Source organism: Mus caroli, unplaced genomic scaffold (assembly GCF_978045245.1).
Source record: "Mus caroli unplaced genomic scaffold, Mus_caroli_1 scaffold_17, whole genome shotgun sequence".
Classification (NCBI taxonomy): domain Eukaryota; kingdom Metazoa; phylum Chordata; class Mammalia; order Rodentia; family Muridae; genus Mus; species Mus caroli.
In genome coordinates this window covers 617,995-636,999 of record NW_028227272.1, presented here as the reverse complement: position 1 = coordinate 636,999, position 19,005 = coordinate 617,995, and the positions used below count along the sequence as shown (strand labels likewise).

Below are 19,005 nucleotides of genomic sequence, written 5' to 3'. Positions count from 1 at the left end.
TTAAAAAAGAAAAACAGAACACAAAAATGCTCTTTTCTAACATTGTATCTTTAGGAAGGGCTGGTGTTCTTTATTGAGTTCAAGAATAACTCCCCTGTTGGGCTTGTTTGTAAACCTGATACCCTAGCAGGCGGTAGGTTGGGCAAGAAGAAGAATTTTGAATGTGAGCATGGCAAGGCCCTGATTTTGTGTTGTGTTTTGTTTGTTTGTTTGTTTGTTTGTTTTAAAGAATACTTTTGTTTGAGATACTATTGTCCAGGCTTTGAAAGTGGTAGGCCCACATGAAAAATAGTTGCTATCCTTTTGGAATTTGAAGGTGATTAGACTAGAGTAGATCTCCTCCTTTCTCAGGGAACAGTGAAATAATAATAATAATCCACAAATAACTCTGTAGTTTGGATCTTATTTTGAAAATTAAATTTCTACTCACTTAACGTGGTTTTTTGCTAAGATGAAGTTGAAATTAAATTCCTTTCCGTCAGTTCTCTTAGGAGACCTCTTGTAGCTGCAGCACAAAGGCTTCATGGCTGAAACCTAAGTTATGACTTACACTGAAGTCAGCACTGTTGAGCTAAAAATGAGAACCTCTGTGTGATCAAGAGGGAGCTTCATGTGTGTTCTCTGTCTTAGGCTTAAGCATTGTATCAGGGTTTACTGCTGTGGATATTTATCCCCCCCCCCCTTTTTTTTTTATTTGGGCCATAATTTAAAAAGCAGGTTGTTTATTTGTTCAGAGTATGTATATAGGCCTGACAGTTTGGAATTTTGAAGTGTTTTTTGAGTTAACACTCATTATCTATCTTTTCTTTTCTCTCTCTTTCTTTCTTTCTTTCTTTCTTTCTTTCTTTCTTCCTTTCTTCCTTTCTTCCTTTCTTCCTTTCTTCCTTTCTTCCTTTCTTCCTTTCTTCCTTTCTTCCTTTCTTCCTTTCTTCCTTAGTATAGCATTTCTTCAGGACCTGGGGAGGGGGTAGTAGAGACAAAGAAAGTAGAGGAGTAAAACCAACAATGAACGGGGGGTGGGGGGTGGGGCGGAAGACAGAGGGAGAGCAGTGCTTATAATTTTCAAAGAAAATATAACTATCTCCATGATGGCTCCTATGCAAATGTTTTCCCCCAGAAAAGAAGTTGATGTTGTTAGAGCATTTGTTGTCAAGCTTGATGACCAAGCAGAGTTTAGTCTCCACTCTTCTGTGGTAGAAGGAGACTACTAACTCCCTTTAGTTGCCCTCTGACCTCCAATGCACATATGGACACACAAATAAATAAAAAATTTTAAAAAGGAAGATTCTTAAGCCTTGTATGACTGACCAATCTACTGTTCTCCCTCCTGACTTAGTGTCATCTCTATTAGAAGTGCAGCATGAACAACCTGTGCTGCTGGATACTCAACATATAGCTGGGATTCTATCAAAACACTCCCCCTCTTAAATCCAATGTTGAGGGTAGGGTGGTGAAGGTCTTGTTTTATCTCGTAGTCTGTGGTGGGGGGTGGGTTTAGTGCTATGAATAGGATCCAGGATGTTGCTCATGCAGTGCTACCTCAGTCTTTCAGTAGAAACATTTTAAAACAAAATTGAAAAGAATACCATAACCCCCTATAATGGGATTCTCCCACAGTGACCATGTATTATACAGGAATTCTGTCCTCTCTTAGCACGTCTCATGAAGTATCAAATTTAACCTTGTCCAAGATACAGGCTCAATAGCATCTTCCCTAACAGGCTCATGTCCTATCTTCAATGCAATAGTACATAGGAGTACAATGGAATGTACTTTGAAGACCATTGTGATCTGCATAAAGTTGTTTTGTTTTGTTTTGTTTTGTTTTGTTTTGTTTTGTTTTGTTTTGTTGAGACAGGGTATCACTGTAGCTGCAGATGGCCTCAGTCTCCTGAGTGCTAGGATTACAGGCAAAGACCATAATACCTGGCTTTAGAGTTACAAGATTGTATGGATTAGTATTAATTATGCCCTGAAAAATACTGTGCCTGATACTTTTTTAGCTAACATAATTTTGATCTAGAAAGAAGACAAGAAACTACCCACTCTCTGTACATGTTTGGGCTCTTGCATTGTTTGATTGTGACTGAGCTTAGCAGATGCTGCTCCTGATGACTTACACAGGCCTGAGCCCAGTCCACTGAGTATAATTAAAGGTTAATTGAACTGATAGCTATGATCAGGAAAAGTTCAGTGGGAAAGGACAAACACCAGAATGATTCTATACGTCTTAGAATGCCCAATTTTATTTTTGTTTAAAACTCTTTTACTGAACAAAAGTGATATATTTTTCTTAAATGAAAATATAGGAGTCGTATCCTGTATCTGATACATTTCAAAAGCTTTTACCATTCCTTCTATGCTCTTAGAATGAAGAATATAAATTAATACTACATAATTCTAAGAAAGGAGTGGCCAAGTTTTGTGATGAACGTTCTAACTAATTGCTTTTAATTTTTTTTTTCAAATAAACTGTGAACACTGTTGTGTTCCAATAAATAACTGTTTTGTCACTTGTGCTAAAGTTTTAAACACTTAAATCAATAAAACATTCTACATGGCATTTAAACAAGTGAAATTCTTAATGTTTATGCTAGTGTATGGTTAACATTTTCACTTGTTTCTACCCTTTTAAATTTTGAAAGGAACTTACTTTTAGCAAACTTACAGCTTTTCTAATAATTATCTGAAGATAATATGGAAATTAGCTATAGATGACTAAATACTGGTAGAGTTCTTAAAACAATCTGCATTTGAAAAAGTCATACATTGAGCTACCCTCACAGCTAAACCATATAGTTTACATGTGCCAACTTAACAACCCAGATTTTGCATTATCATTGGATTACATGAAATATTTCTCCTTGGTGTTTCCATATCATCACACTACTTCTTTCACACCAGACAAAATGTTATCCAGACTATTAGTGGTTAAAAGTGAACCTCTAAACCTTTAGTTTTAGGGAGAATCAAGTGTAAACTGTCAAAATACTACAGTCTGCGTTGGCATCTGTTATCCAAGATGGGACTTGTTTCCTGGTCTTTAGAAAGATGCCTGTTCTGCACTGTCCTCCTCTCAGTGAAGCTTGATGAAGTGAGGTCATGGGCTGCCTTCTCACCTTAATGAACAGGCTTGATCATCTGTAATTTCACTGCTAGTGCTTTGGGACAGATGCAAGAGTCTTAACATCATCCCTTAAATGTTGTGACCGTGAGATTCTCAGGAGTGGGGCTTGGTCACATACCTTAGAGAGCTTAGGTTTCCTTGGCCACTCTTAGAGCTGTCTCTCAGTCATCAGTGCCTCTTTCTGCATTAGTTTCCACCACTGGGAAATGATGGGTTCATATTCTTGTGTCCTGGATGTTGCCTGGCTTTAATGACTGACTAAAATAGCTGTTTTTCCAGGTTTTTAAACTTGAGACTCAGTTGTGACTGGTGGTTTCATTCCACACTGCTGAGTTCTTGCTGGACCACAGTAGGACGTTTGCTTATAGAATGAATGGATTGCTTGGTTTTTAACAGTGAAATTCTTGGCTTGAGGGAATGTCTGCTCTGTACCATGTCCTGCTGTATGTGGACGGTTTTCTTGAGGATCTGTAAGAATATTTACAAAATAGTAAATGACACAGACAATACTATGGTTTATTTAAAAATTTACAAAACTGCTATCTGTCTGTTCCTACTCAATTTTTAATCGTGTCCTGACCAAGAAATTATTATTGGCCCAGTTATCTGTAATGAATCTGCTCTGTTTATCAACAGAAATGAAAAATTGGATAACTTTGAGATATGAATGCTCTGAGTGAAGTTTTATGTTTTAAATTGGCTGCATGTTAGTGAAGTCTGTAGACAAAATGCTCTATGCTCTAATGACAATGAAAACTGGGACTTGTGGGGACCTCTCCTCATGGCTCATTCTATAGCTGAGTGAGTGGTTAAAGGAATGTATGAGCATGCCGGTGAGTGGTGAATGAGGCATTGAGTGAGCACAGTTACTGCATCTCACTCTGCACTGGGGCTCAGCTCAGCACTCTTAAGTCTCATCAGTGTCTCTAATACTAATCCTCCTTGGCACCTGGTAGATGTAGTTTTGAGCTAAACCTGCATTTGATTGTACTGCTGCTGCTAGCTTATGCTCATCTTTTTCCTGTGTAATTTACCTCCATTCAGCTTGTTTATTTTATAGTATTTTTGTGTGCTCATCTTGTTTTATGCAGAATCCACCTGCTTTTTGTTAACTTCTCATTCATGTCCTTTCCAAACATTTAATAGTCTTTATTTTTAATTGTATTCACTTACCAGCATGAGCCCAGGCTCTATATTATTATCATATAAGAAATTGGGATGATGGAGAATTTTTCAAATGCAGATTGTGCTATTTAAAGATTAACTCTCTAAATTTGCTTAACTTGGGTTGTTACCAAGTCAGAACAGTCATTCGCCATGTATCTCAAGATGAATGATTGGTCCCAGTACCAAAATTCATATCAAAGCTTAGAAATGAATCAAAACATTTCAAAATTGTTTGTGGGTTTGTATATATTGTATTGTTTATACAATATATCACAGTTTTTCTCTGTATATCTTTATTAATAAATGGCTGGAAAGTCTTTGACCCTGACTGCATTTCTGTTAAGTGTTTGTCTAGAATATGGATTTGGTTTCATTTGTATTATAACATAATTATTAACTCAGTGATTAATATGAGACAAATAACAACTACAAAAAAATGGTTCTGGGTGCTCAACATTATCACACATTGAAAGATCTGGCTTAATACTGGAAATAAAACTTCTGATGCTGTCAAGCATAAAATTTCCATTTTGAAAACTAAAGCTATTCCAGTTTAACTTGCTTTTTAAAGGCTTTTTTATCATCCTGTTGTTGAAAGAAAATTTTTCTATTTTAAACCCTGGCTCAATATTTGATTTTTATAACAAAATTGAGATTTCTAAATTTAGGCTCCATGCAATCCTAGTATTCACTTCTTGAAAGCATTTGCATTTTGGAGCCGGATCAAACCTGTCGTTGTTAGTGATGATGGCCTATGATGCGTGCAATGAGACCGAATGCTAATCAATGCTTTGCCTTGGCTTTCTGCTCTGTGTTGTCTGGTGTTTGCGTCTTACCTCTGTGTCTGTGCTATTTGTCCCCTTCCCTGTTCTCTAATTCTGCCCTTCCCCACCTGCCCCTGTTCCTTTCATTGTCCTCACTGACCCATCAATCAACCAACAACGCCCCCCCTTCGTCGTGGTGCTCTGCCCTGCTCTGATTGGTGGCTTCGTTGCTTGGGTGGCTGTATGTTGTGATGGACCAGTTCACCCAAGTATGGCCTTCTTGCTGACAGGTATCATTTCTGTGAGAAGTGTTTCACAGAGATCCAGGGCGAGAATGTGACCCTGGGTGACGACCCTTCCCAACCTCAGACGTAAGTATGATCTTGTCATCCTTCCTTATGTTTGTGACTAAAGAAGAAGCTAGAATGTACCATTTTGAGTTTTGTACCATTTGTATTTTCTTTTCTTCACATTGACTATACCCACATTAAATATAAACTGGTTGCATGAACTTGTACTTCAAGGTGTAGGTGTCAGCCAAACAGCAACACTGATTCTCCATCTTATTCCATTCGAGGCAGGATTAGTTCAGTTAGTCCTTGACCTTCATATATGTCACTGACAAATGGATTTTTTTCAGGGTGATGGGTAACCTTTGCTTGAAAAAATGTTCAACCTCAAGTTATATCTAAGAAGCCAGGCAGCCTTATTCACAGAAAATAAATTATATACATATCACCAACACCACCTTAAAAAAACAAAACAAAACAAACTTTTGGTGTTAAACTGAACCTTTTAAACCTATGGTCTTTTTAAGCAACCGAGCTAATGCAGGTTAGATTCGAATTTTCTATCCACATTTTCTAGTATAATGTAATATATATATATATATATATATCATGCCTTGCTGGTGGTCTGACTCTTGCTTCGACGCTGCATCCAGCTTGTATGTTAACTCATTACTACATTTCTCTGCTTACCTTATGATAATGTTCTTTTTGAGTGTCAGTGTAACCAAGCCATAACAAGAGAATTGAAAACCACAGTGTGTACTCGAGTTTTGTGAAATACTCAAATCCTGCTGGCCTGCACATCTGCCTTTAGCCTGCTGGGCATTTTATGGTTCTCTTTTTCTACTACTAAGTTCCCTAATCATCCATGTTTCTGGTCATGTTGGACGTCTGGCTCCAGAGTTACTATGTCTCAAAAAGCAGGAAACCTATGCTCCAGAAATAATCTGTTACCCTTGTCATCTTACTTCTTTGGTCTGATTGGAGTTAATCATTGAATTGGTGGTGGTAGGAATGGGAGAAGGCTAATCAATAAGTGCTAAGGTTCACTTAGATACTGGCAAAAGCTATGGAGTACTCTTGAACAGTACGGTGACTGTAGATAGCAGTTATGTGTTAAACATTTCAAAAAGCCTACAAGGAAGGGTTTTGAAAGGTTTTTTGCACACCTCCCCCAAGTATTGGAGATGGTTAGTATGTTTAGTCTAATTTAAGAGTACACGGTGTGCACAAGTGTCAGATACCATGTACTATACAATATCATTCATATGTCCAACTTAGAAAGTTTTTGTATGTCACTTAGAATAAAACCTAAAGCCGCAGAAAGGGGGCAGTGTGATGAATTGATAGGTACAGGTACTTTCCTTGCAAGCCTGGCAATCTGAAATTTATCCCTGTACCTACATGAAGGTGGAAGGAGAGAACCAATAACTTGACAAAACTGTTCCCTGATCTCCACACAAGCACTGTGGCATACATGTACACACACACACACACACACACACAAGTAAGTACTCCTTTTTTCTCAAGAAACAACCATCAAAAAAAAAAAAAAAAGTTATATAATTACATACAACAGATGTAATTCACATACACTCAATTGAACCCAAATAATCCACCCTTCCAAAGTGGGGGTCCTCCGTGGATGCTCAGCTTGCATTGAGGGTGGGTTGCCATTCCACTGTGGTCTTAGCTCAACTTAGCACCATATGAACTTGATGAAAATAAACATGTTTAAATCTCAACACAATTTTGCCATCATATTCTGATGAGTCTTAATTAAATTTTAGAGTAAAGCTAATAGTTGTTGGAAACATTTGTAGGGAAAAAAAAGTTTGTATAGAAATATATGTCAGTCAATAAAGATTTTTCTTTTTCTTTTAAATAAGGACAATTTCCAAGGATCAATTTGAAAAGAAGAAAAATGATACCTTAGATCCTGAACCGTGAGTATGCACATACACACACACACAGCTTTTGTTATTTGTTTTTCTACTCTTTCTTTCCTTTGTTTTTGAGATAGGTTCCCTCTTTGTGTCTCTGGTTATCCTAAATTCACAGACCCTAAATCGCCTTTGCCTTGAAGAACTTGTACTTCAAGTGCTGGGATTAAAAGTCTGCATTACTATACCTGGCTTTTTTTTACCTTGAGTCTTAGATGAGGAAAGTTATTACCTGTGATTAGATTATGGGATAATAAAAGTGGGGTTTCTTTTGGGAAGTTATCTAAAACTCAAAGTAGATTTCTCTAACATATTCTCATATTGCTGGATTTTAATAGTGATAAGATTATGTGGGTGTTTTAGTTCTTTTTGGACATCCCGAGAGTCTGGTCATAGGCATCTTTAAGGACTGCTCAGGGTTACTCTGTAACAAACAGAGGCAGTAACTTGAAGTGCTAATATCATCCCAGAGAAATTCCAAAATGAAAACATCTTGGGTTCACCATCTAAAAATCTGTCTTGTGCCACTGCCTTCACTCAAGAGCATCCTTCATTTGCAAATGTTGATGTCTGCAAATTGTACACGATGTGCACAAGTGTCAGATACCATGTACTATACTATATCATTCATATGTCCAACTTAGAAAGTTTTTGTATGTCACTTAGAATAAAACCTAAAGCTGCAGAAAGGGAGCAGAAATGGCTTTTATAGCTCAGGACAGGTCTGAACCTAGCAGTAATTACTTTGTTCTCTTGGCCCCAAATCTCCCAGATCCAGAGAGGTCAACTGCTATAATGGAATATGCTGACTCTCCATCCATGCTGCATTTCCTTCAGGAAGGTTACTTCCTCCATCCTATCTGATACCTAGGGACAGGATTATATAACTATATAATGAATGCTGGTGTGTGTGGAGTTCCCACAACACACACTTGGACCTTTAGTGAAAATTCAGTTTTGTTTCTGAGTTGTCATGTTGTTGTCATCCTCCAATCCTACCTACCACCCCCATGTTAATGATGTATTTTATATGTATCGTTTGCCTAAATGTATCTATATACAGGACATGTGTGCCTGATGCCCTTGGTGGCTAAAATGGGGTATCAGAGTTACAGCTGGCTATGTTTATTGGGAGGAGGTGAACTTGGGTCCAGTGTTCTTCACCCCTGAACCATCTCTCCAGCCCTTTTTGTGTGGGCTTTAAGTTTCTTTTTGTAGCAACAGATAAATGCAGGCAGCAAGAGGCACAGTGTCCTTGGTTCCATAGGTGAAGGCTTTTAATTTAGCGTTGGCACAGCAGCGTCACCATTGGGGTTGGCCTCCTGAAGTCCAGGATTAGAAAGAGGACCCACATGGTACACTGTGGGACAGTGGCAGCATTACTTGGTTGTGACAACCAGCTAAAGTCATGGTGAGGTCTCCTCCCCATACACTACTTGGTCATTCATGGTCTTCACTCCATCAACCAACCAAGTGCATCACCAGTTTCTGAAGTGAGCTTGGTTGGCCTCTCTTGGTTGGAGTCCACTAAGAGCAGGTGCTAGAGAGAAGGACGTAATATTCTTAACATAAAGGGAGGAAAGAACACAAGATACTCAAAACATACATGCCACAGAATTGATTGGCCAGTCAAGCCCGACTGAGTGTAAAGATCTACTCTCATGGGGTGTGGTGATGGGGGCACCTAATGAATTTAACCACATGTTTTGAGGAGCAGCTTTGACTCCAGTGTAGAAAGACCACCTCTGTAGCAGGGTATGGTGGTGCTCCCCTGTACTCCCAACAGTTGAGAAGCGGGGGCAGGATGGCTAAGATCCTGTTTCTACAGAAAGGGAGGGAGGGAGGAAGAGAGGCCCCAACTGAGACGCCTAGACCATTTGAATGGGATTGTGTGGGAAAAATGAAGCATAAGGTTTCAGTCTCCGGTCTCTAGGAACTCCTGAGGAGATTTAGATGCAACCTAGGCAAGAAGTCAGAGCTCAACTAAAGCTGGACCTGTTGGAGGTAGAAGAAGCAATACTGTGAGGTAGAAGGCTCATAGTAAGTCATGGAGGGAATTGTCACAGACACAACAGTTTTGATATTTCTTTTCCTGACAATGGCAGGAAGAATTGAATGGGCTATCTGTAGAAATAGGGTGAATCAAGAGAGGCCAACCAAGCTCACTTTAGAAACTGGTGATGCACTTGGTTGGTTGATGGAGTGAAGACCATGAATGACCAAGTAGTGTATGGGGAGGGGAAATGTCACAACCAAGTAATGCTGCCACTGTCCCACAGTGTTCCATGTGGGTCCTCTTTCTAAAGAGAACAGCAGCAGGATACACCATAGCTAGATGGTTATATAGCAGGTGTGTATCAGGATGAAGGGACAAGAAGAAACTAGGCATTAAAAAGAGCTTGGCTCAAGGAAACTGGGATGCTTTCTGGTACCCTAAATCTTACTGCAATGTGGATTTCAGTAGCAGTGAGTAAACTAAATAGCAAAAGGTTTGACCCTGGATGGCTTGGTGTTGAGGGTTCCTATTGGAGTCTGCTCTTGAGAGTGATTGTAGCTAAATTGTATAAATGGTACCAGGAGACTTGAGTGTACTCAGAAGCCTATCCACTTTCTGTTAGCATCAATGCCTTCTGTCACCAACTCAGAGCAGATGTTTTCTGTGCTTCAGACCGACGAGAGCTGGTATCATCTAGCTACTTTTCTTTCTGTAGCTTTTGGGTGGGTGGGGGTCTGAAAATTAGAAGCATATATTTATAACACTGAAAATAACTTTTCTGGTTTTTAAACCCATTTAGGTACTTGAAATTTACCTAGAGAAAGAATAGGTTTTAAAAGGGCATAGTAACGTTAGAATCACTGGGCTGTGAGATAGACTTTTATCATAGTAATCTTTGAAAATAAGGTTTCAGGGACTGAGTATGGTAGCACATAACTTTAATCCCAGCAGAGGCAGGCAGATCTCTGTGAGATTGAGGACTAGCCTGATCTACAAAGTGAGTTCAGGACAGCCAAGGTTCTGTTACACAGAGAACCCCTGTCTGAAAAACAAACAAACCAAAGTTTTGGGAGCCAACAAGATTGCTTAATGGATAAAGACACTTGCTATGGAAATGGGGCAACCCGATTTCAATCCCAAGAATCCAAATAAAGAATCTTGGATCCAGTCCAAGCCGGACTACCTGGCTAGACCTCTTTCTCAAAAGAAAAAAAGTTCGCCGGGCGTGGTGGCGCACGCCTTTAATCCCAGCACTCGGGAGGCAGAGGCAGGCGGATTTCTGAGTTCGAGGCCAGCCTGGTCTACAAAGTGAGTTCCAGGACAGCCAAGGCTACACAGAGAAACCCTGTCTCGAAAAACCAAAAAGAAAAAAAAAAAAAAAAAAAGTTCCTAATAAAATTAACTAATGTAGGTGACTGTGTAAAACACATATGGGTTACTCAGCACATGCATGATGTCAGAGCTCCTAACAGCAGCTTCAGACAACAGTGTGTGCCATACATTCGAGCTCCTTTTGGAGACTGTGGCTTTGTGGCTCCTGGTGTATAATTTGGTTTTCTTGTCTCTAGTTTTGTTGACTGCAAAGAGTGTGGCCGGAAGATGCATCAAATTTGTGTTCTACACTATGACATCATTTGGCCTTCAGGGTGCGTGGTTTGTTGTAATATCTGGGGAGGGGGAGCAGCTGTGCACAAGTCATGGGGGGAGGTGGCTGTACTCCCTAGTCTTGTTCCTTGTCAGCAAGTATTCAGCAATTAAGGGAGGTGGCAGTTGGTTCTAAATTTAAGTCTTGTATTCGCCTGCTTTATAAATTGCAGACTCCAAGCCAGTCTGTCTCCTCACTCTTTTCACAATGATGTGATTTCAACTGCCAACAAAGTATTTCAGTGCTACATTTTACTGGTTTGGCAACATACACTGTTGAGTATAATCTGATCACACCCATTATTTGTTGTGCAGTTTTGTGTGTGACAACTGTTTGAAGAAAACTGGCAGACCTCGGAAAGAAAACAAATTCAGTGCTAAGAGTAAGTTTACTGAAGATTTCTGTTTCCTGGATTGTGTACTTAGAACTTCTTTAAAGTCTCCTTTCTTTCTTTGTAATCTCTCAATGTGAGGGAGTGGTCAGCAGTTCTCATGTGTAAATTTCTCCTAGTGCGTTGTACATTTTTTCATTGGAGTCATTCAGCTTGATCCATTTATGATCAGCTCATGCTTTCAATAACAGTTAAGAAAGCCTAGAAAGTAGATTTCAGAAATACTAAGAGAACATTTGTTGCCAGATCCTTCTCAAGTAGCTCAGAACCAAGAGCCCTATCCAGGAAGGATGCTGTCACGGGCTTTTGGGAGCTGTTTTTGGTTTTGAGCTGCAGGCTGTCTCCTGTAGGGACAAGGCTTGCTGTCTTACAGTATATGGGTGAGAATGGAGAGATTCCTTCAAGGATTTCAGCAAGAATGGTGATCTTGTGAGGCCCTTTGGGCCTATATCTATGCTTGTCAGAATAGTCACTCAGTCCTGAAGGCAGTAAGCAGTCCTTGTGTAATGCTGGATTACTGCACTGGAGTCCTAAGCTCCATTTTAGACTGCAAGTGAGCTTAGGTAGAAGGGAGCTCAGCCATTGACTGGGCCAAGGGTGTATCATGTTCCTTGTTGTTGTTATAGTTCTTCAAGTTAGTTCTGGAGTCATAGGTAATCTGCCTGTTAGCATCTGTGAGATAGTTCACCCTCCACACAGAAGACTTCTCTGCTCAGCATAGGTCCAGGGCAGGGCCTGTCCCACAAGCTTCTGCTGAGGTGCCCAGGACTTGAGGCAAAGGGCATGAATACCCAGTGTCCTCAGTTCTGTCAGATTCTGGCCATCTTTGTGGCACTCTTGTCCCTTACTGTTAGAAATGGACAGATCAGCTGACGAGAAGCAAAGTACCTAAGTCCTACATCTCCTCTTCCTTCATAAGACCCTAATGTCCCAGGATGGCACTCTTACGTTGTTACAGAACAACTGTTAGTCCTTGAAAGTAGCAGAGGAGAAATAGAAACAACAGCTCTGCCTAATCTTGTTCATTTAAAACTCTTTTAGGGCTGCAGACCACACGATTGGGAAACCACTTGGAAGACCGAGTGAATAAGTTTTTGCGGCGCCAGAATCACCCTGAAGCTGGGGAGGTTTTTGTCAGAGTGGTGGCCAGCTCAGACAAGACTGTGGAGGTCAAGCCGGGCATGAAGTCGCGGTTTGTGTTCTTTCTTCCTGTCCTGAACTGTGACTAGACCCTACCCCGGCTTTGGAGGACTCAAGTGTGCCGTCTTTATACAGAAGCTTTGTGGCAGCTAGCATGTGACTTTCTTTTCTGAATCCCGGTTTATTAGCAGAGATGTCCCTCCCTTCCCTAAGAGTCCTGCCACGCAGCCCTGAAACTGCTATGGCTATTGTTGCAGGAGGTTGCCAGGCCTTGAGCTATTCAACAGAGCAGGCTTAGCTCAGGAGCAGTTGGAACACAACACTTGTAAACACCGGGTTTTGGCTTGTTTCAGGTTTGTGGATTCTGGAGAGATGTCAGAATCTTTCCCATATCGTACCAAAGCACTCTTCGCTTTTGAGGAGATCGATGGAGTCGATGTGTGCTTTTTTGGGATGCATGTGCAAGAATACGGCTCTGATTGCCCCCCACCAAATACAAGGTAGTCTTCCATCTTCTGAATGTGTCTTTTAGTCCTATTTTGTATGATCAAGGCTCAGGTATATTAAAGCTGTATATTTTGGTGCTAGATTAAGATAAAGCCATAGTTAACTGACTTAACAGTTAGTTTTTGTTTTGTTGTGTTGTTACCGATGCTGTTTGTTTGTTTGTTTGTCCCCGTAAACTCTTAGTGGAAGAAGGGTCCTGGTAGTAGTGTTGCATGCTTTTTGTGTGTGTGGCCTTAGTCTTGTTTTGTCTTACCAAAGATAGTCACTTGGGGGTCAGGGGGTAGCAACAGCTAGATGCCCTGCTCAAAAACTAACTGCCTCTGGTCCAGAGTAGTTTTAGTCTGGACTTTGGGTGAGTGGGGATAAAAAGTGGATTTTCCCAAGTTGCCCTCCCCGGGGTGGGGGGTTAGTTTCCATATCTTTTATTGGACAACAGAATATTATTTCTGTTTCCTTCCTTGGTTTTCAGCTGGGGCTGTGATTAGAGTTTTCACATTCTGTTCCATGGCCTGTGACTACTATCAAATCCTAGTTCTGGGGACTTTTAGGTGTTGGTGTTTGTGTTCAATCTTGAGGGGTACCTGAAGTTAAAAATAAAAATGACACCCCTGCCTATCCTCCACAGGCGTGTATACATATCTTATCTGGACAGTATTCATTTCTTCCGGCCCCGCTGTCTCCGGACAGCTGTTTACCATGAGATCCTCATCGGATATCTAGAGTATGTGAAGAAATTGGGGTGAGTCTGGATTATTCAGAATCAATAAAGACATTTTTGTCTATTTTGTGAAATAGTAAGTTTTTCTCATTTAGTTTTATGTGTTTTATTCTAACATATCAAGGTTGGTTCAGAAGTTTGCTAAGGTTCCCACATGTCCAGAGCACAGTGTCTACTCTGCCTTTGCTTGCTTTTCCTTTTTTTTCTACTTTATTGAGGCCTAATCTTCATATCATGCTTATTGCCTGTGTTTCAGGTCTCGGAGTCGGTGGTTTTAGTGTTGTTAGTAACTGGTGTAACTATTCCCATTAGTCAGTCTCCAGGCACCCTCACTCGCACACAGAGCCTGTGTGCCCTCTGCTGCTACTGCCTGTCCTGCCCCTGCTCGCAGACAACATTCATCGACTTTGTGTCTGCACATTTCTCTTTTTTGATCTTCTGTTAGAATTGGCAATCATGATTCAATACACAGTGTTTCTGTTTATACTTGTCACGTTTTTTCCCAAACCTGAAAGTGTTTGCTTAAGCGTCTTACACAGAGTAGCTAAGATTTGTTTGACATGAATGACCTACCTGCCTCTGCCTCCCAAGTGCTGGGATTAAAGGCATGTGCCACCACGCCCGGCTACTGTCCTTTCTTTAGTTCCTTAAGTTCATTAAGTTGCTTAAGTTCTTAAGCTACAGTTCATCAAAAGTAGATCTGAATTCACTGACACTTCTGTCTGGCTTTTTTCGTATGTATCCTATAGGTATGTGACAGGACATATTTGGGCCTGTCCCCCAAGTGAAGGAGATGACTATATCTTTCATTGCCACCCCCCTGACCAGAAAATCCCCAAACCAAAACGACTACAGGAGTGGTACAAGAAGATGCTGGACAAGGCGTTCGCAGAGAGGATCATTAACGACTATAAGGTAATCCTGCTGAAGGAGGGCGCTGGGCTTGTCACAGCTGATTGACATACATTGTGTATTGTCTTCTGGCACTCTGCTTTATCATTATGAACACTTACAAGAAATAGAAAGCAAGAGCCTGGAAGCATCTGGTGAAACTGCAGGATGAACTGTACAAAGGTCAAAGCAGTGGGCCTTTCAAGCAGTAACCCCCAGGGACCTCACCCCACCTCTGTTATGCTTCCTCCCAGGACATCTTCAAACAAGCGAACGAAGACAGGCTCACAAGTGCCAAGGAGTTGCCCTATTTTGAAGGAGATTTCTGGCCTAATGTGTTGGAAGAAAGCATTAAGGAACTAGAACAAGAAGAAGAAGAAAGGAAAAAAGAAGAGAGTACTGCAGCGAGTGAGACTCCTGAGGTATAGCCCCTACTAGAGTTGTGCCACCAAAGTGGCAGGATGGACAGTATACAATTGCTATACTATTTCTGTGGTGATGTTCTCATTCACATGCATAGAATATCACCAACAATGATAAGCAGATGTGATGTCTCTATACAAGAGATACTTCCTAGGGGCCTAGTGGTTAGACCTGGAGAGTAGAGGAGAGAAGTAATTTCTTATTGGAGCCAGAAAAGTACATGGAGGAAGGTGGAATTTTCTTGCAAGTGTTCTGGAAGTTACTGCCACTGAACTGCTGGCCTTGTGCTAAACCTTGTGGCAGCTCATTTTGTGTTGCCTTTTTTCCCCCTTTCTTAATTTGCTCACTGTTTGCTATCCCTGTGTATCAGGGAGTACAGAGTGAACTAAACAAGACTTATTCTGCTACAACAGGTATCTTTTCTTATACTAGGAGGACTAGGAAGGGACTGGATAGCTGCCTAGTGTGTTTTCAGGTGATGGGCAACTCTAAGAAGAAAGGAGCTTAGGGTAAAAAAAGACAGTAGGAAGTCTGGGGTGGCTTTTGAAACAGTGACATAGGGATTCCATGTGAGTTAGGGGAATGGGGTCTTCAGGGGAGTGGAGGAAGTGGGCTGTATTGAAGATCACAAGGCACTGTGTGAGCTGACCATAGTATGTAGTGGTTGTAGATTCAGTAGGTGGGCACAGTTAATTCTGTGGAAGATGTTTGGCATATGAGAAGTCATGAATTAAGTAGTGTCTTATGTGAAGCTGGAACCTTCTTTGATGAGAGAGAAGCAAAGAATGGGCTGCAATGATGCCTGCAGTGTCCCCAAAGGTTGTGATTGAGACTGGACTCCAGCAGTACTAGGAGAGCTGGCAGCATGTGGCAACACCTGAAGCATCAGGTCAGCATGCATACTCAGTGCACACATGATTGTTGAGTGGTAGCAACATGCCAAGCACTGGGCACACTGAGTTATGTCTTGAAAAAGACAGCTTTATCAGAGAAAACACAGGCTAGATGAAACAAGTTTGTGTCCCTGGTGCTTCCCAAGAGCTCCCAAACTGTCCCCATTGTCCAACTTACTCCCACTGGTTGATTATCCTTTCACCTTCTCAGGAACTTGACTGGTCCTCACCAAAGTTTGGTTTCTTAGTCTACTGCAAACTGGTTCAGAAGGATGCTGGAGAAGAGGGGCCATGTTCAACCTGGCCTTAACAAGCAGGTCTCAGTGCCTGACACGGGGTATACTGTAGTGGAGACCAAGTGACCAAGAACCATTCACTGACCAAACCATTGCCTCAGAGCAAAAAGGTGGCCTGATCCAGAACAATTTGTCTGAGCTTATAAAGGACAGCAGTGGTGGCATCACTTGAGGAATTGGAATGGGGGTCCAGCTTAGGAGTCACTGGTGCACAGCACAGCAGAACACAGGCACAGCCCTGCAACCAAGGGGGAAAGGACTCTGAGGGAATACAAAACAAGCAGAGCCATCCAGGGCGGCCTCTGGCTTGGTGTCAGTCTCTATCCAGAGGACCTGCCTTGTGCCTAAGCTGGTGGTCACTGGGTACCCAAGGGCTTAGTATATGCTAGGGAAAGTGCTGACAAGTCCATCTGCTGTTTATTGTGTGCAGTTAGGTGCTGAGGGCAAGGACTTGCCTTCCTCAAGGATATCTACAACCCTTTAGCGGGGTTAACTTTAAGTATGGCCAATGCTTTATAAGGGGATGCTACTTTGCCATTAAAAATCAGATTCTCTGGGGGTAGGAAATGGAGTAGAGGAAGTAGGGGCAGAATGCTTAGTCAAAACATACTATTATGCATGTATAAAATTCTCAAACAGGTAAAAAATAAGAAAATTTGGAATTTCAAGTTAGTAGAAGTAGAGGAATATTTATGGTGGTATTAAGTAGGGAAAAGAGGACGCCATATCATGTATTCAACCGCAGTTTTAGGGAAGACTTGGGCACAAGCGCAGAAAAAACTCTACTGGAAAAATAACCAAAGTGCATTGCATCGGATAATGAAAATAATTTTCTTCTCTTTTTTTGGGGGGCTGGGGGAAGGGGTGTCTCTATGTAGCTTCGGCTGGCCAGAGATCGGCTTGTTTCCTGAGTGCTAGGATTGATTATTTTTCTTTTTTTTTTTTTTGGTTTTTTTTTTTTTTTTTTTGGTTTTTTTCGAGACAGGGTTTCTCTGTGTAGCCTTGGCTGTCCTGGAACTCACTTTGTAGACCAGGCTGGCCTCGAACTCAGAAATCCGCCTGCCTCTGCCTCCCGAGTGCTGGGATTAAAGGCGTGCGCCACCATTGCCAGGCCTGAGTGCTAGGATTAAAGGGATATTCCACTATCCCCACTCCATTGCTTTAGAACATTGATGTGAAACCAGATGTGGTGGCCTACACTTTTAGTTCCAGCACTTGGGAGATAGAAGCAGGCAGACGTTCTTCAATTCAAGACCAGCTTGATCTATCTACACAGTATATCTACAGATATACTGAGACCCTGTCTCAAAAAAATCCCAAATAAAATTTATTTGAGGCCCACCAAAATGGGTCTACTAAGAGTACCTGGGCCTAGGATCCCCATGGTAGAAGAGAACACGTCAACCTAAAAAAATGCTGTCTGACCTCTGTATGGGCACTGTGGCACACTCACAAGTACACACACATGCATGCACATTTTTATTTTAAATAATTTGACTCAAGAACCTGAGGCAGGAGTGTGATGAGTTTGAAACCTAGGTTATATAGCATTCGTTAAAGAAATTATAGAACTGAGAGTATACTCAGTGGTAGAGTTCAGTGGTCGAGCATGTATAAGTTTCTAGGTTTTACCCTAGTACTACAGGATAAAGAATATTTCTGAGCCGGGCGTGGTGGCACACGCCTTTAATCCCAGCACTCGGGAGGCAGAGGCAGGCGGATTTCTGAGTTCGAGGCCAGCCTGGGCTACAGAGTGAGTTCCAGGACAGCCACGACTACACAGAGAAACCCTGTCTCGAAAAACCAAAAAAAAAAAAAAAAAAAAAAAAAAAAGAATATTTCTGGATCAGATTAGCTTTTCTATATTGTATTCTAAGTGGGTGACACTCAAGTTCTTTTCATAGTAGGATCATTGAAGTACTTGAATTAGGGAATGAGTGAGTCCCTGTTAGACCTCAGCTAAGTCTAATGAATGCAGTAACAACAGTAATGAAATTAGTAACAACAGCTTGCAATACAAGCTTAGACATGCTCTCAGACAAGCATTATCCAAGTGTAGGTATAGAGTGGGAAAGATCCTCCTGGTGCTGCCTCTCATTTACACCTTCCCCATGTTTTCTGAAAATTTATATAAATGAGCAGGTTTTCTCAAGGCAAAGGACCAGGTCCTGAGCGTGCAGGATGGAACACTCCTGCCAGTGGAATTATGGGGAGTGGTAGAAAATTTCCTCTGTTGCTTAGATTGCAAATTAATGTCCTGGAGAAGTAACTGGACATACAGGTGCTGTGGCTAGGCTGGGAGGATTCCATTCTTAGCCCTCTGGAAATAGCATGTGGCCCAGGTGCATATGAGGTCTGTGGAACCCCATAGCCTAGGAAATGAGCGTTGGTCTGACAACTTTCCATGTGGTTGCAGGGCAGTCAGGGTGACAGCAAAAATGCAAAGAAAAAGAACAACAAGAAGACCAACAAAAACAAAAGCAGCATTAGCCGCGCCAACAAGAAGAAGCCCAGCATGCCCAATGTTTCCAATGACCTGTCGCAGAAGCTGTATGCCACCATGGAGAAGCACAAGGAGGTAGTTGATAGGCTGGTGGGGGCTCTGAGGGTATTCAGTCCCCAGAGAAACAGTGGGCACCTGCCTGTGGGGTTGGGCTTTCCTACACAGCCCACAGGAAGAGCTGGAACAGTACTCTGTTAATAATAATATTTGGCTTTTTATCAGTTAAATTCCATCCCAGGAAATGAGAACCTCACGCAGTCTCTGGGTTTGCTTATCCTCCTGTTTCACGGGAAGAGGTGGCCCTGCACTCA

General features: G+C 41.5%; 1 protein-coding gene across 2 annotated transcripts in view; it reads left to right on the top strand.

The window, feature by feature from the left end:
• Positions 1-19,005, top strand: part of Crebbp (CREB binding lysine acetyltransferase) — a 132,869-nt gene that overhangs the window by 107,404 nt on the left and 6,460 nt on the right. For both annotated transcript variants that reach the window (XM_029470633.2, XM_021184469.3), the window contains exons 20-29: positions 5,349-5,429; positions 7,238-7,294; positions 10,856-10,933; positions 11,247-11,314; positions 12,365-12,515; positions 12,817-12,963; positions 13,596-13,709; positions 14,438-14,603; positions 14,834-15,001; positions 18,608-18,769. In XM_029470633.2, the coding sequence (XP_029326493.1) occupies positions 5,349-5,429; positions 7,238-7,294; positions 10,856-10,933; positions 11,247-11,314; positions 12,365-12,515; positions 12,817-12,963; positions 13,596-13,709; positions 14,438-14,603; positions 14,834-15,001; positions 18,608-18,769 (1,192 nt within the window). The remainder of the gene's footprint in view (positions 1-5,348; positions 5,430-7,237; positions 7,295-10,855; positions 10,934-11,246; positions 11,315-12,364; positions 12,516-12,816; positions 12,964-13,595; positions 13,710-14,437; positions 14,604-14,833; positions 15,002-18,607; positions 18,770-19,005) is intronic.